This window comes from Zootoca vivipara, chromosome 9 (genome assembly GCF_965207765.1).
Source record: "Zootoca vivipara chromosome 9, rZooViv2.hap1.1, whole genome shotgun sequence".
Taxonomy (NCBI): domain Eukaryota; kingdom Metazoa; phylum Chordata; class Lepidosauria; order Squamata; family Lacertidae; genus Zootoca; species Zootoca vivipara.
Window position 1 is genome coordinate 33,649,498 of NC_142592.1, and position 16,477 is coordinate 33,665,974.

General features: G+C 42.2%; 1 protein-coding gene across 1 annotated transcript in view; it reads right to left on the reverse strand.

Moving 5' to 3' along the window:
- Window positions 1–16,477, reverse strand: part of SLC6A15 (solute carrier family 6 member 15) — a 42,892-nt gene that overhangs the window by 13,900 nt on the left and 12,515 nt on the right. Inside the window, exons 2-5 of the mRNA XM_035128519.3 lie at window positions 14,127–14,609; window positions 9,831–9,988; window positions 8,230–8,356; window positions 953–1,134 (exon numbers count right to left, since the gene is read on the reverse strand). Of these exons, the coding sequence (XP_034984410.3) occupies window positions 953–1,134; window positions 8,230–8,356; window positions 9,831–9,988; window positions 14,127–14,415 (756 nt within the window). The 5' untranslated portion in view covers window positions 14,416–14,609. The remainder of the gene's footprint in view (window positions 1–952; window positions 1,135–8,229; window positions 8,357–9,830; window positions 9,989–14,126; window positions 14,610–16,477) is intronic.

Consider the following 16,477-nt stretch of genomic DNA (forward strand, 5'->3'; position numbering starts at 1 on the left):
AACTGACAAACGGCAGAGGAAAAGTAGGTGCAGAGACTGTGGAGGCTCACTCTGTATGGAATTATCTTCAGATCAATTTTATCATTCTTACCTTGACCCCCCAAAATATTATGGTTGCATGGAATGTACAATGAGAAATGTGAAATAGGGCTGGACATTTTTGTTTGCAAATGGTGCTGGAGCTTCTACTCATCTTGACCTTCTGCTTCCCTGTGTGCCCTATGTGGTTAGCTCTGCCTCCAATGCTGAACTCACATCTCCACTGCTTCTGCTTTTCTTCCAGAGCAACCATGCCTCTGAAAACTAGGCTTCTAGTTTTCCTTGCCTCATCCAATGCCTCTGCTGCTCTGGGCTCTCATTTTTCACAAGCCTCCCATACACAACTGGTGTGATCAAATGCTTTTTAATATCCGCTTCTCCACTTGCAGGCCACATGAAGAATCACAGTCTAGCATGTGGTTCCCTGTCTTCCTTTTGGGTGTCTCCTTTGGGCACTGACATCCTGAGCACTTAATCTTTGACACTTGTCTTGGGCAGCTTGCTTCATATCCAGAAACAGAAAGCCAACTTGAGAAAGCCAACTACAAATCCCATTTCTTTCTTGTGTTTCTTCCCTTTTTTTAAATTACACACCAAGATGCAATTATAAGAATTATCTATGGCAAATGAAAACAAAACAAAGCAAAGGTTCTCATACCGCAACACTCCCTCTCTCTTTTTATCCAAGTATGGTTTCTGTAGTTAATAGACTACGATCTTAATGTTGATGTACCCAACATTTCTCCACTGGAGAGGTTACAGAAAAGCATGGTGAGTCATACCGTAGCTGCCAGCCTTTCCATGCAAACTTTATGGGAGGGTAGGCAAAGGGGTGTGCTGGAGAGGAATTCAGGTGGCAAGCATGAAGAAGACTTAAATCAGTTTTAAAGAAAACAAAAGGGGAACTACTCACTTTGCCCGAAGACTGGATCCCTTTAATCATTGCTAGGCACACCATAACCCAAGCAGCCAGCAAGCAGATCGTCATTTTCCAGTTTAGACCTCCACTCTCTGAGATAGAGCTGGTAATATTGAGTGCTTCTCTGTACCAGTAGTATGTTGTTGCAGAGCTTTTTTCACACTCTGGCTCCACAACTGATCAGAAAAGGAAAAGGCAATCTAAAATATTAATTGGATCCTAAATAGAAAGCAACATGTAGGCAGTTCTACAAAACATTCTAATTCCTGTAGTTTGTTATCATGGTACTGCCACTTGTAGCTTATCCAGACACACACATTGAAAAATGCAGGAAACAGTCAAGTGCTTTGGGTTTTTTTCCATTCTTTTGAATCAGTACAACACCACATCTGCAGGTATGCTATCTTGGCCAGGTGGGAGTTGTGTGTGTTTTTAATTTCTAGCCTTCATGGAATATGTCCATCTTGTAAACTGGCAGGGTGCATAGGAGAAGAGATCACTGATGCCCAGGGCCAATATCAGCACCTAGTGTTTTGAGGGGAGCTGCAAAGGCCCACCCCCAATGCCTGCTCTGCCACCTCCCCTTTATCTATTTTTTTTTTCTTGGTCCAAACCTGAGCAGTGTTGATTAAAAGAATCTAGGCATCATTCTGAAGCATTGGGGGAAATGAAAAAGGTGTCTCCAGTCAACTGCTCAGTGTTGTGCCACTGCCAGCAGACAAACCTGTCAGGGCCATTGACAGAGGAAGAGGATAGTTTGACTGGGCCCTGCCTCATATCTGGAATTAGTACTTTTAAGGAATCTGTAAAAAATGGGATTAGCACATACAAATTGTAGGAATGAGGAAAGCTGCAGCTGCCATAATTCCCTCTTCTAGAGAACTTTTTAAATAGCTCTAGAAGTTCTTAATGTTTTTAAATAACTTAATTTTTAGAAGGTGTTTTTTTATTTAAAAAAAAATGCATTACTTTGCTATTCTGCTGCTTTCCACCCTGTTTATGGGAAGGGCAATATTGAAATGCAATCAAATCAATTACTCCATCCATCCATCCAAGAGCCCTGTTCTCCAAGGCAATAAGTCTTCCTACTATGGGACTGTGATCATGACAAACAGGTATTAATTCTCTAATAAGTGCTTTTTTAAAACCTTGCTACTAAAATAAGACATTCAGAAGGGTTTCTACATGCATTTACTTGTTGAACAGCAAAACATATACAGTCCATTGGACTTCCTTTCAATTACACCACCACTTACAACTATTAGCAACAGCAATGTAGCGTCATACCTATATATAGTGCTTTATAAATGATGCATGAACTAGAACAAGAACTATATCAGACTTTGTCAAAGTCCAACCCTATAAACGTTTATTTAGGAATAAGTTTGATTGGGTTCAATGAGACTGTGTCCCAAGCAACTGTGCATAAGTACTGCAGACTTAAAAATTCCACGATGCAACTTTTGTAAAGAATATGAGAATCCTGTACATTGGAATCTTGATACAGTGTTTATATGAATGTAAATGGTTCTTAAAATGTATTTATTCTTTTAGTACTATATTCTTGAATTCTGTTCTTGCAGGGAATTCCCGTTCAGCGAGACCTCAGTTGAGATCCTCTGGAATAAGGAACTTAGCCAAAGGCTGTGATCCTGCTATGATCACATGAATGTGAGCTTTGCCACTGAATTAAGCAGAGGATAGAGTGCAGCCAATTTTTAAAACCTCTTCCTGAAACTATGTACTTTATGTCAAGTTATTTAGAGAAGGAAAGTCTGTTACTTTACAGTAACCATAAACTCTGTTTGCACAGGGAACATTTGAGTACTGTACTGAGATGTAACACAAAGCTATCAAGTATCTCATAAGGAAAATTTGTGCAACAAACTGTCAAGGTAGCTTTCAAGGTTGCTGGTATACTTGCTTCAGGCAAAGGAAAAAATATTATTAGAAATGCAATTAAGATTTGTTTCTCTTATTATTTGGAGATCAAGGCATGTGGTCACCAGGAGGTAATTAAGGCCTAGAGATAGATTGCATTCTATTATGCTTCATGATATGCCAGAATGGAATTATTTCATTATGGCCATGAGTTATTGCCTAATTCCCATAGATATAAAAGTAGACATAATATAGTCTGATTATTCACAGGCATTTCAAATGTTCTCTTGGGGTTTCTTCTTCTTAATGTTTAGGAAAATTGAATAAATATAATAAGGAAATAATTAGTGTGACATTCAATTACCCTTATTTATGTGTTTAGTGTAAAAGTTGATAGAGCAACAGGAAATGTGTAGCATATTATACAAAAACGTTTCAGAACTTGCACCTTTCTGTTTCGGGCAAAAACAATGCAAATGCTACTATTAAAATTAGCAAAGTAAATTTAGAATGTATCTTTTAACCCTGCCTCTGGAGAAACTTTAAAGAAAAAGTTAATCAATTCATCTGTTTCTGCTTTCAGAATTTTGAACTTTTAAGGACTTTGACTGCAACTTGGAAATTCCTGTTATGTTCCTGCATAGGCTTACATTCATAGTGGATTTACAGGTGAAACTCGGAAAATTAGAATATCGTCGAAAAGTGCATTTATTTCAGTAATGCAACTTATTTTTATTTTTATTTTTACAAATGCTTTCTTTTGGAAATTCCACAGTAATAAAACAAATAGTTACAATAATACAAAAATAAACATCGCTATTACATTTCATTAATTACATTCCATTTATAATTGATCTGCCTTACGACAAATAATTACAATTACAACAAATAAAGGCTTGACATATCTTGCTCTGCATGTCATGCATCTATCTCATATATTGGTTTCACCTTTAAAGTTGTGTTAATGAAATAAATGCACTTTTCGACGATATTCTAATTTTCTGAGTTTCACCTGTATGTAGAGACTTTTCTGAATAGATGTGACTATCTCTACTCCTTAAAAACAAACAAACCATTAGAGTGAGCGATAAATGTTGATGCAGCAGATGACCAAGAGCCGAGAAGAGATCCTTGAATGTTATAGCTCATTACATTTGGTGTAACATAGGTAAAATAAACCAGTCCTCAGAAAGCCTGAGATCAAAATCCCAGCCTATATGCTGGGTTAATGTTGCTGAGACTGACAGGTATCTCAAGCTCATCATTCTGTAAACCAATGATGCAGGCCTATGTAACCTCAACATGTGGCAGTTGGGTCACCCCCTGATCAGTGGTGGGCTACCAAGTGACTCCTGGGCTAAAATCATGTTTTGCAAAACATGTATTTCTGAGTCAGATCCATATTTACTTACTTACTTAATAAACTCATTGGGTGGAATTCAATGTGATGATATGGTGATCGTTCTGTCAGGGCAAGTGATTTCCCCCTCACATTATGTTCTGGGGTTCTCCTGCCTCCCGAGCCAATTTGGGGGGTGCAGTGGCATGTTTTGGAGGAGACAGGAGGAAGCCCCATTGCAAAAGCAGAAGCCCTCGCACAGGGCTTCCACTAGTGGGGTTCACTAGTTGAATCCTCCCTTTTAGCCACAATTCAAAACCCATAGCATCTTTCCATATTTAAAACAATTTTAATGATGTATATAATATGAAAAGCATAATCACAAGTACAGTCGTACCTTGGTTCTCGAATGCCTCGTGACTCGAATGTTTTGGCTCCTGAGCGCCGCAAACCCAGAACTGAGTGTTCCAGTTTGTGAATGTTTTTTTGGAAACCGGACGTCCAACGCGGCTTCTGTGGCTTCCAAGTGAGTGCAGGAAGTTCCTGCAGCCAATCAGAAGCCGCGCCTTGGTTTTCGAACATTTTCAGAAGTCAAACAGACTTCTGGAACAGATTCCGTTCGAGAACCAAAGTACAACTGTATAATAATAAGAAAAAATTAAATATTTCCATATCATTTGGTTCCTGTCAACATAATTGGTTGATGTGACCTGCCAGAGCAAGATCTGGGACTGTCACCTTCAAGATCCACAGTACTTTTCTCAGATCAAAACTATCATGTTCTTACAACATTCATAAATGTGTGGTAACATTCCCTGAATTAAGTTTTAAGTGGCATCTGAAGGTGGTTCCCAAACATGGGCAGTCAAAATTCTGGCATCAGGCCAAGTCAAAAGGGACCATTGTGGATGTTCAGAAAGTGTCATCTTTAAGACAAACTCTACCATATCAAAATAAAAAAATTCCTTCAGTAGCACCTTAAAGACCAACTAAGTTTATATTTTGGTATGAGCTTTCGTGTGCATGCACACTTCTTCAGATACACTAGAAACAGAAGTGTCAGACCCTATATATATACAGAGGGTGGTGGGGGTGGGTGGGAATGGGAGATGGGCTGATGGGAGTGGTAAACCTGTAGATGGATGTTAATGGCTGCTGATGGCTGCAATTAGTCCTGGGCTGAGGTGCTAAAGAAAGCTTGATCATGCATAATGAGATAAGAATCCGATGTCTCTATTCATCCCAGGTGCTTCCATGGTTTTAAGCTTGGTAATGATTTCCAATTCAATCTCCCAGGACATTCTATACAAGATCTCAAAGCAGCTGTTTTATTACAGAGAAATTTCAGGAACAGACTGGAAAGGGAAGTTGCTGAATTGGAAATCATTACCAAGCTTAAAACCATGGAAGCACCTGGGATGAATAGAGACATTGGATTCTTATCTCATTATGCATGATCAAGCTTTCTTTAGCACCTCAGCCCAGGACTAATTGCAGCCATCAGCAGCCATTAACACCCATCTACAGGTTTACCACTCCCATCAGCCCATCTCCCATTCCCACCCACCCCCACCACCCTCTGTACCGTGTTTCCCCTTTTTTAAGACACCGTTTTATAACATTTTTTTCTCAAAAAAACACAGGGTGGCTTACTTTTGGTGGGATGTCTTTTTATTATTATTACCGATACAGTTTTTACGGTACACACACACACCCATGCGTGGGGAGGGAGGGAGGAAGGAGAAAGCCAGCCTTCTGCCACCGACAAGAGATGGCAAACAAGCTGCCGTCTGTGGGCAAACACTCCCCCATATCGGACCCCAGTGGCTGTCAAGGAAAGGGGGCTTTCCTCTCCCTCACCCCTGGAGATGGCGAGGAAGGAGCAACACCACGCTTCTCCCAGGATGCAGCGACTGGTGGCTCCTTTTGAGGGTGCTTGTGCAGGGGAACTTCACAGGAGTTTTTGCTTCCTGCCCCTCATAGCGCGCATCTCTCAACATGTCGCCTTTAACGGCACCCAAAATCAGTGCCGACGCTTTCCCTCGCAGCCAAGCCAAAAATTAAGGAGAGGGTTTTTGCAGTTGCCTTTGCAGCTGCAGACATCTTCTCTGATGTGTCTTGGGCCTCGGGAAACTTTGTTGGCCAAGGGAGCGCCCCAACCAAACTCCATGCAACCTTTCCCCTCCCCGCCCCTGACGCCCCTTTCTCTCCAGATCCGTGATCTGAGCACCCCTGACCCCTTCCCCCTCCCCAGGGGAGCGCGCGCCGGTGGTAGGGAGGGAGAAGGGGAAGCGCGAGCCCTTCCTTAGTGCTTCAGCCTTGAGGACTCTCGCTCGGCGCCTCCTTCAGCGGCGGGCTGTGCTCGAGTCTGCCGGGAGATGGCCCGCCAGGCCGGGACTCATCGAGGCCACCCTCCGGTGTCGCCCCTTTGCTCCGTGCCTGGCCCCTCCCGCAGGGCTGGAGCTCGCCCTGGGCTCGCCGGGCGGCGCGCTCGCAGTGCCTCTGCAGCAGCGGCAGTAGCGGCTCTTCCTCACGCTCCCGCAGGCTCTTTCCCCGAGGCTCCCGCAGGCAGGATGGTTGCCGTAGCCCGGCAGTCCTCGGCGGGCTGCGGGGCAGGTCCGTAGCTGGTGCGGGGTGGTGCCCTTTGCCGTGATCAGGAGCTGGGGGCGCCGGGCGCTGCGCTGCGCCATGTGCCCGCGCGCCCCACTTCCTCTCACTCTCTATGGACGGGGGAGCGGGGGGGCGGCCCCGGGGTGCCCGGCTCGGAGAGCCCCAACCGGGCCGTGGAGAGCTCAAGAACATAGAGAACCAGCAGAAAATGCTGGAGACGCAGCGGCGCCGAATCAAGGAGCTGGGCTCACTGCTTCTTCCAGGGAGACTTTACAGTGTCTTCCTGCGGCAGAGGGGCTGCCCGCCACCGGGACCGCTGCCCTCAGGGAGACAAGAAACAGGGTCCTCTTAAATGGCGTTTTTAAACACCATTTTCTTCCCCGTGCTTGCCGCCTCCGCTGCGTCGGATCGGAGTGCTGCAGAACAGCTGACTGGAGCATGGCTTCACAACTGAGCGCGCTCCTGCAGTGCCGGCTGCAAGGAGTGACTCTGTGAGTGGAGGTGCCTGTGGGGGTTGGTTTCCGCGGTGTGGAAGTATGTCTTATTTTCGGGGTATGTCTTATATTTCTCAAATGCTTAAAAATCCTGCCATGGCTTACTTTATGACTACGTCTTAAAAAGGGGGAAACACGGTATATATATAGGGTCTGACACTTCTGTTTCTAGTGTATCTGAAGAAGTGTGCATGCACACGAAAGCTCATACCAAAATATAAACTTAGTTGGTCTTTAAGGTGCTACTGAAGGAATTTTTTTATTTTGCTTCGACTCCGACCAACACGGCTACCTACCTGTAACTCTACCATATCATAATTCTTTGATTTTGCTTTTCTGACATGCCAGATACTAATAACATTTTTTAAAAAAACAAAACAAAACATTTTTAAAGGTACTGTATAATACTGTATTACAATGACATACAAAATCTACGATAAGTATCTCTGCCAAACTAAACAAGTAGAAATCTTTCATTTCTGGTACTATGATTTTTAAAGCTCCCAATAAGGGGAAATTGAATCAAGGAGCAACTAAATGCACAAGGAAATCAATGAAAGTGTCTATATGTCAAAAATAAAGAGTTAGACCACCAATTTTTTAAAAAATCTGGAAATATTATGGATTTTTTTTCCTTTCTAAATTAGAACATTGTTTATGATAACTATCAAGTGTTATTGCTAAGAATCATACTGGAAAAGCACTATTTTGGGGAAGGATCAATAACTTAATTTAACAATATGAAACATTCCAGTTCAGCTCATGGTTATACAAAACATAAGTGCTACAGTGCTCAAATATTCTTAATCTAAATGCTAGGAAGTCAGGAAGTCAGGAAGGAAGTCGGAAGGAAGGAAGGAAGGAAGGAAGGAAGGAAGGAAGGAAGGAAGGAAGGAAGGAAGGAAGGAAGGAAGGAAGGAAGGAAGGTTAATACACTGGATGCTTACAGGTATGTGAAGAATTTTTCACCAAAGGACATTGGTCCCATGGCAACGGGTGCTGAAAGGACTGAGAAAAGTAAAACAAACTCCATCCAATGATGACATTGTAGTATAGGGCCACAAAAAAGCATACCTGTGGGGAAAGTAAAATATTTTCAGAAGCAATTTTCCTAGTATTGAAAATTTTCCTAGTATTGAACATAGAAAATAACATTTTTTAAAAGGCTCTCTAATGGTCAAGTTCTATTATCTCATGCAGAAACAAACACCAGCTTTGGAAAGAACATGTTGAAGTTTTGATGCATCATTTAGACCAGGCATCCCCAAACTCGGCCCTCCAGCTGTTTTGGGACTACAGTTCTCATCATCCCTGACCACTGGTCCTGGTAGCTAGGGATGATGGGAGTTGTAGTCCCAAAACAAATGGAGGGCTAGGTTTGGGGATGCCTGATTTAGACACACTCTCCTGCCATGGTGCTGCCTGAAGCAAGTTGCTTCACCACATTTTGTGGCAGGGCCAGGCCTAAGTCATGAGCTTACAGTGTACCACAAGGGTGGGAAGCCTCAGGCCCAGGAGCTAAATGTGGCCTCCAAAACGCTCTGTCTGGCAGTCGGAACTCTCCTCATGACAAAACAAACTCTCCCCAACAACAAACTTCACTGGCCCTGCTTCAAATCCTAAGTGTTCCTCGCCCCCTTCCTAGCTGAATATCATTGCTTGCCTAGATAAAGGACAGGAAGGGGTACATGGAAATGTATACATACTAGCCAATGGTACAAAAGTAACATTACAGTTGTTACTCTGCCTTTGTCTCCACTCTGCCACTGGCTTTTTGCCTCAGCACAAACCAAGGAGCTAAAAGAGATTTTCAATCTATATGATTGCATGACCAGGTAATACACTTTAAAAGATAGACAGCACCTGCAATTTCCAAACATTTTATGTGCATTTCCTTTGTTTTAAAGTTATGTTCCCTTCCTGCGGAGAGGTGCCATCAGCATTGGCTTTCCACCAGCTCCTGAACACACACCTGTTTAGGCAAGCCTTCCCTTGAACTTGAGCTTCCTGATCTAATTGTTTTAATTGTTCTTTTAACTGTTTTAATTGTTATTCTTTTTAACTGGCTTGTTTTACTGTGTATTTTAGTTATGTATGGAATTTATAATTGATGTTATACTTGTAAACCGCTTTAGAAGCCATTTGGGCATGTAAGCGGTATATAAATAGATAAATAATATTCTTTAGCACCTTACCTGCTTAACCCAGCCTTCCCCAACCTGTCAGTTCCATTTGTTTTGGACCCATCAACCACAATGTCCAAGAATTTACGAGAGTTATAGCCTAAAACATCTGAAGGGCACAAGAAGGGAGGCTTCTGTAGCCTAAACAAGTGGCATGCCAGCTAATTAGTTTCATAGTTATGTGGGCACTGAGACAGATCCCTTCCTTAGTTTTAATATATAAATCTTAGGTACTCTGCAAATCACAAAGCTAATCCTTCAGCATATTAGCTCCTTTTTGAAATAAAAAGGTATTTGGAAAACTCACGGTATGCACTAAGGCTTGGGAAACAGGTCAGATTACTTACTAGGCAAGCAGTACTTACTACACAGCTTGCAAAACCAATTCCACCAAGCTTGGGGCTGATATAATTCCATACACCAATGCTTCCACGCCGAATTCTCTGACCCACCGAAAGCTCCAAGAAGAAAAGCGGTATCCCTATGACCAGCAGCAAAATTAAATATGGCACAAGATAGGCACCTGGCAAACCAAGAAGATGTTGAGAAACATTGAGAATACAGAAATGTATTTTAGAAAGGAGTGCAGAACAATTTGCATAAATATCTGTTATGGTGGGGCTTGCAAAGGCTGGAACAAAGGCTGTACAAACTAATAGGTGGATGCAATAAGCTATCTCCAATATCAAGGCCCAAAAATCAAAATCACTTTAGGAGTCAGTGTAGCTCAGAGATATTGAGGAAATATGTAGAACAGGCATCCCCAAACTGATGGGGATTGTAGTCCAAAACATCTAGAGGGCCGAAGTTTGGGGAAGCCTGATGTAGAACGTAGTAGCATGGTGGACTCGGCATAGAAAGAAGTACATACAGTATAATTAATGAGTGAGGTATGTGGACAAATTACTGGTGGAAAGGGCTTGTAAAGAAGGGCCCTGCAATATAATCTTCATCTTGAGTTCCTCAAAGCAGATCATTGTGTATCCTTTCCGGATCAGGTGCATCCTTGTCCAGGTGACCAATCAGCACTCCGGAGTCATGCCTGGCTATAATATTGGCTGTAGGGAATCTGATCAGGAATAACTACTGCTCTGGGTCTGCAGGACAAGAAGATGCCACCTTACTCATAATTTACCATATAAAAAGCAACTCTTTTCACTTCAATCTGTATGATACTCTTTCAAGATTTTATTTCCTCTCAAAGACTCAAGATCTACTTCCCATTAACAACCACACAGTTTCGGAGATGTTTGGAAATTAAGCCACAAATTCACACATTTTAAAGTACTCTGTTGTATGTATATATGTGACCTTCGTCTAAATGTAGCCAAAGAAAGCCTGATGGTGCTACATTTTCCATGTGCATTCAGGATCTGAAAGAGAAGTGATTACTTAATCAGCTCCCCCAACATTCTATACCAGGCATCCCCAAACTGCAGCCCTCCAGATGTTTTGGCCTACAACTCCCATGATTCCTAGCTAAGATGACCAGTAGTCAGGGATGATGGGAATTGTAGTCCAACAACCTCTGGAGGGCCGAAGTCTGGGGATGTCTGTTCTATACTGTATCTTCTTTGAATGCCCTGTTCCATATCCCTGGCCACCTAATGCAAATGTCTGTAACCCTGGTGCCCTCCAGAGGTTGTTGGTCTGCAACTTCCATCATCCCTGGCTGCATCTGATGGATTCCAACACCTGCAGGGCACTAAGTTAGGGGAGGGTGGTCCCAAATATCTTGAGTGTACATACAGGGCACACAGCTATTTCTGTCATGGTGTTGATTTTATAGGATGCCCTGCTAAATGGAAATGCACCAAGCACCATCACTGCTTCCTTTGGTAGGTAGCCGACAGTTATCTATTTCAGCTGTTATTTTTTTAGACACTGCTTTTCATACGGAACTCTTGATGGCTGTTGTTTCAATGGATCTTGATTTTTATGTAGTTTTATCAGCTGTTCACCGCTAACCATGCAAAGCAATCACTGCTGGAAATAATATTGTGGGGAGACAAGCTTAGCTGTGGATGTTTTGACAAGTGGCTACCTTGTGCACGCGCATGCACTCACCCTTTGACGACTGCATCATATAAAGATGCCAACCTGCTTGCTGAGATAATGTAGGGGAAATCACTTTGGCAGTAAAGGCCTTCATGTGGCATTAAATAAAAAGCTGTGATGCTTCATCAGTGGAAGGCTGATAGTAGTAGTCTGCCACCATGGGGTAAAAGATGCTAATTCGAAGCTTTTGCTTTCGATTTTCAGACTCCCATATCAGTCTTCAATTGAGGGATCATTGCAGTTTGTTAACTCAAGCAGCAGCATCACCTTTCCTGGATCTTCTTGTGAGTAAGTAACCCTGTGGCACATTTGCTCGCAATTCCTGTGACTGTTTCATTACAGTTCCTGTGCTGCTGAACTGCAGCAGGTGCCAGAGTAACAGAAGTGTTTGCCGGGGTAAGCAGGGCCAAACTCAAGAGAGTTTGTCCTTTCTTCTTCTGCTGAAAATGGACTGCTTCAAACATGAAGTGAGAATGATCAAAATGTTCTAGGATCAACTCTCTAATAATAACATGACTGGTTGTACCCAATCCTAGTCCTACTCACTAAAATTAATGGACCTAAGTTAGTCATGTTGAATAATTTCAATGGGTCTACTCTGAAGTTGGAATTGACACAATACTTCCCATGGATTAGATATTTAGTTACTATATTCCAGTATTTGTAATGTAAAAATAAATGTACCACATTTTTCCGTCTATAAGAGGCCCCCAAGCATAAGACGCCCCCTATTTTGGGGGACTCAGATTTAAGAAAATGGGGGAAAGATGTATCTGTGTATAAGATGCCCCCTAATTTTTGACATTATTTTTAGGGGGGGAAACCTAGTCTTATACATGGAAAAATACGGTACTTTCTTTCTACATGCCTGCATGCATTGCTCCGATATCCAGGCACAATTTTTCACATATTCACACTGCAAACCAAGCAACATGATCTGCAAATGTCCCCATTTGAAGAAATGTCAGGGCAAGCCAGTAATTATGAGAAATCCAATAACTCTGAAGAGCAACAGGAAGTTTAGAAGCCCTTTTTTGCAGCTACAGGAAGAATAATTGCTAGTAATTTGCAGGACAAACAGAAGTTCATATATTGGCAAAGAAAAGAACTGACAAATAAATTGTAAAGCTTTGGAAATGCACTTGGGGGGGGGAATCAATTATTGACATATCCTAATGTGTGTGTTTTACTTTCTCTCCCCACCCCACAACTCTGGGAGCTAATTCAGGGCTGGGGGCAACCCCAATTTGTTCTTTGGTGACCACAAACTGTTGTGGACAGCGTGCAGGTTTAGCATCAGTTGTAGCATATCCATGGCAGCAGCACTAAAATTAAGGCTGCAATCCTACAATGCAGCTTGTTTCTGAATAAATGTAATTCTGATCAGTGTTGAATTTGTTCATTAAGTAATTTTATTTCTGTCCTTTACTTGTGCTATGGATTTGTAGCAGTTGCTTTTAGCTCTTTTACTCCAGATCCCACATGGCAACGGGGACACCTTTTAATCTATTCATGATCCAGAATGGTAGATTTGTGTGCTCCAGTCTAAAATCACTTAATTCAAGAAACTTGTCAGGCTCATCCTGTGATGAATCCTTTGTCTTCAGCTGATGAATTGATTGATTTACTTAATTGAAGCCAAAAAGCATGTTAATAGTGCCGATCTCGATCTGTGAAGGTCTAGAAAAAACTTATCAAATGAATTATGTATTACTTTTAGGAATGGTTTAAACAAGAACAGAAAAGATTTTTTTCATTGTAACCAGTGTCTAGAAAGAGATCCTGATACTTTCATGATACTTACCTGCTGTGATCCTGATACTTATCACCCCCCCCCATTGCTGCTATTTGCAATTTTTAAAAAAATGTGCCCTAAATGCAAATATTTAGAGTGCAATTTTTTTAAAAAAAAACTTTAAATATGAGGTTAGCATACAATCCAAGTTCCACTAGAAAACCCACTGAGGAGCCATAGGAAGTGAAATTAGTGGTTCCCCACCAGCAAGAAAAGTATGTATGCCAGTGGGGTGGAACACTGCTAGAAATGGATAAGAAGAAGAAGTAGAGTTTGGATTTGATATCCCGCTTTATCATTACCGGAAGGAGTCTCAAAGCGGCTAACAATGTCCTTTCCCTTCCTCCCCCACAACAAACACTCGGTGAGGTGAGTGGGGCTGAGAGACTTCAAAGAAGTGTGACTGGCCCAAGGTCACCCAGCAGCTGCAGGTGGAGGAGCAGAGATGTGAACCTGGTTCCCCAGATTACGAGTCTTACCGCTCTTGTCCCTTGGTCCACAGAAATAGTCCAACCCTCTATCTGGGGCTGGCATAGTTACGTAATTCCCTCCAATTATAGCCAATGGAAAGGAATAAGCTCCCCCACTCCTGCCCTGCCCACAGCAAACCTGTAGGGCAACAGTGATGGTAGTAACATTACCCTCACCATATATGTCCAGAAGGATTGCTCTGCTGGTGTTGCATCTGGTTTGTGTCTGGGAGACAGCATAGATTACTATAAGAGTAGAAATGGGATTCACAGACTACAGGGACCAACAGCCACAATCTTTACATAACCAAAGTCAACGAGTAAATATAGAGCCTTACCTCCGCCATTTTTTTGGCACAGATATGGAAATCGCCACACATTTCCCAAGCCTACAGAAAATCCAACTTGTGCCAGAATATACTGAAGTTTGCTGTTCCAAGCCGGTCTCTCATCTTCCACGTCAGATCCCTCTTCCACATCTACATCTTTGTCATCCGAGTCATTAACTGACAGCTCACTTTTCTTGAAAGCATCTTCCACAGAGTCTTCATTTGATAGGAGATCCTTGACTGACTCGATGACATCATCATCTATTTCTCGTTTAACCACTTTGCTGTTCTTAGGCATTTGCAATAAAGAAGCGGAAATGTCAGATCACGTTCTCTTCAGACAGGCTATCCAGCCTCAGTTATTATCTCTGTTCTGCCAAGTCAAAAATATCTGAATGTTTGCTTGAACTGGTTGAGTGAAGGAAGTGTCAACAGTGTCCCTTGTCCAATGTAATCAAGATGTTGGTAATAGCTTGTTGTTAACATAAATACCTGTAAAAACAACAACAACAACTAATCAGATGACAGTAGAAAAGGGCACTTATCTCATTCTGTTAAAAATGGTAGTTCTCTTTTTAGTTCTTTTCTTTACCCAAATGATGGATAAAATATCCATTGCTAATATTTCTTGGCTGCATTATTCCATAAAAAAATCTCCCAAGACTGCAAAAGAAAACATGTAAAAGAATAAAATCTCATTGTTCCCCAGTTCCTTCCCTCTTTCTTCCCCTCAACTCCGTATTTCCTACAACACTAATGTCTCACTCTGAATATGACTGATTTTGTTTGAATGGTTCTATGACTTGAAAACATTGACTCTCTCTCTCTCTCTCTCCATATATATATATATATATATATATATATATATATATATATATATATTCTATTGTTACTCATCACAAAAAATAATAAAAATATATTTTAAAAAGTAAAACATTATGTGATAAATTTGAGAAATAAATGACCCAACTAGATTGTGTGATCACATCATTGTCCTACAGATGTGTGCAAGAAGAGCTCTTGCATGTGTGTGGGGGGGGGGTACGTTTGGAGCCTTGCACGTTTGGATAAATTTATCTTAATGGAGCATTCTTAACCGTGGAAATGCCATTCAAAGTTGAAATGTATTGCTTTCAACTTCTAGGAAGCCATATGGTAATTCCTATATGAATGTTAATTGAAATGTGTCACAAGTAAGACCATATTTGGTATCTCTCCTGGTATTTTCATGTGTGAATATTATTAACGTGTACATGAATAATTTTTAATCACAGGACAATGTAAGATTTACATTTCTGTGACAAAATGGGAAACGTGCGGATATTTGACGTCAATTGTGCGAATGCCACATTTTTAGATAGGAGGTCTAGATGTAATGTGCTTTAGCAAAATATTTATTATATGTCATGTCCAGTGAGAAGCTGCATCTTTGCCACAAGCATTCAAAACCCATGGTAGAATTGACTGGTTATAGCTTTATCACCCTTTATGAGTAGATGTATGCTTTAAAGCAGGCATCCCCAAACTTCGGCCCTCCAGATGTTTTGGACTACAATTCCCATCACCCCTGACCACTGGTCCTGTTAGCTAGAGATCATGGGAGTTGTAGGCCAAAACATCTGGAGGGCCACAGTTTGGGGATGCCTGCTTTAAAATCTTACTTGTTTTTTATTATTATCTTTCACTGTTCAGAAATAGTACTTTGCAAAAACCAAATTGCCAATGTTTATATGCTGCCCGAGTCAGAGGTGGAGCTAGCTGCTCTGGCACCTGGAGTGGCACACATGCTGTGCACCTGGGGGTGGGGCTAGCTGCCCATGGGGGTAGAGCGAGTGTCCCGGAGGTGCCGCCCACAGCAAGCCTCCCAGGGGGAAGCCACCCATGGCGAGCGTTCTGGAGGGTGCCGCCTGTGACAAGCATCCCGGGGGGGGCGGCGGCGGCGATGTCACCCCCCTTAGGGGTAACACCTTGGGCAAACCACACCCCTGCACGCCCCCTTCCTCCATCAGGGGCCTGAGTAGATTCAGAGGTCTGTGTTTGGCAAGAAGAGGTATACTCGCATAACTGCTTCAACATGTGCTACAAAGAAATCAATACAGTCCAAATGAATAATGGCATAGTTTAACCCACTTTGGGTGGATTTGAAGTAGTGTACAAAGTGTATTGTAGAGAATGTGGGTCAGCTTGCAAAGGGACTGAGGAAGAAAGCTACCAGTACCTGAATCCGCTTAGCCAAATCCCACTTACATGCTGACAACATTATAACAGCTCAGTCAGTAGAGCATGAGACTTAATCTCAGGGTCATGGGTTCAAGCCCCATCTTGGGCAAAAGATTCCTGCAATGCAGGGAGTTGGATGA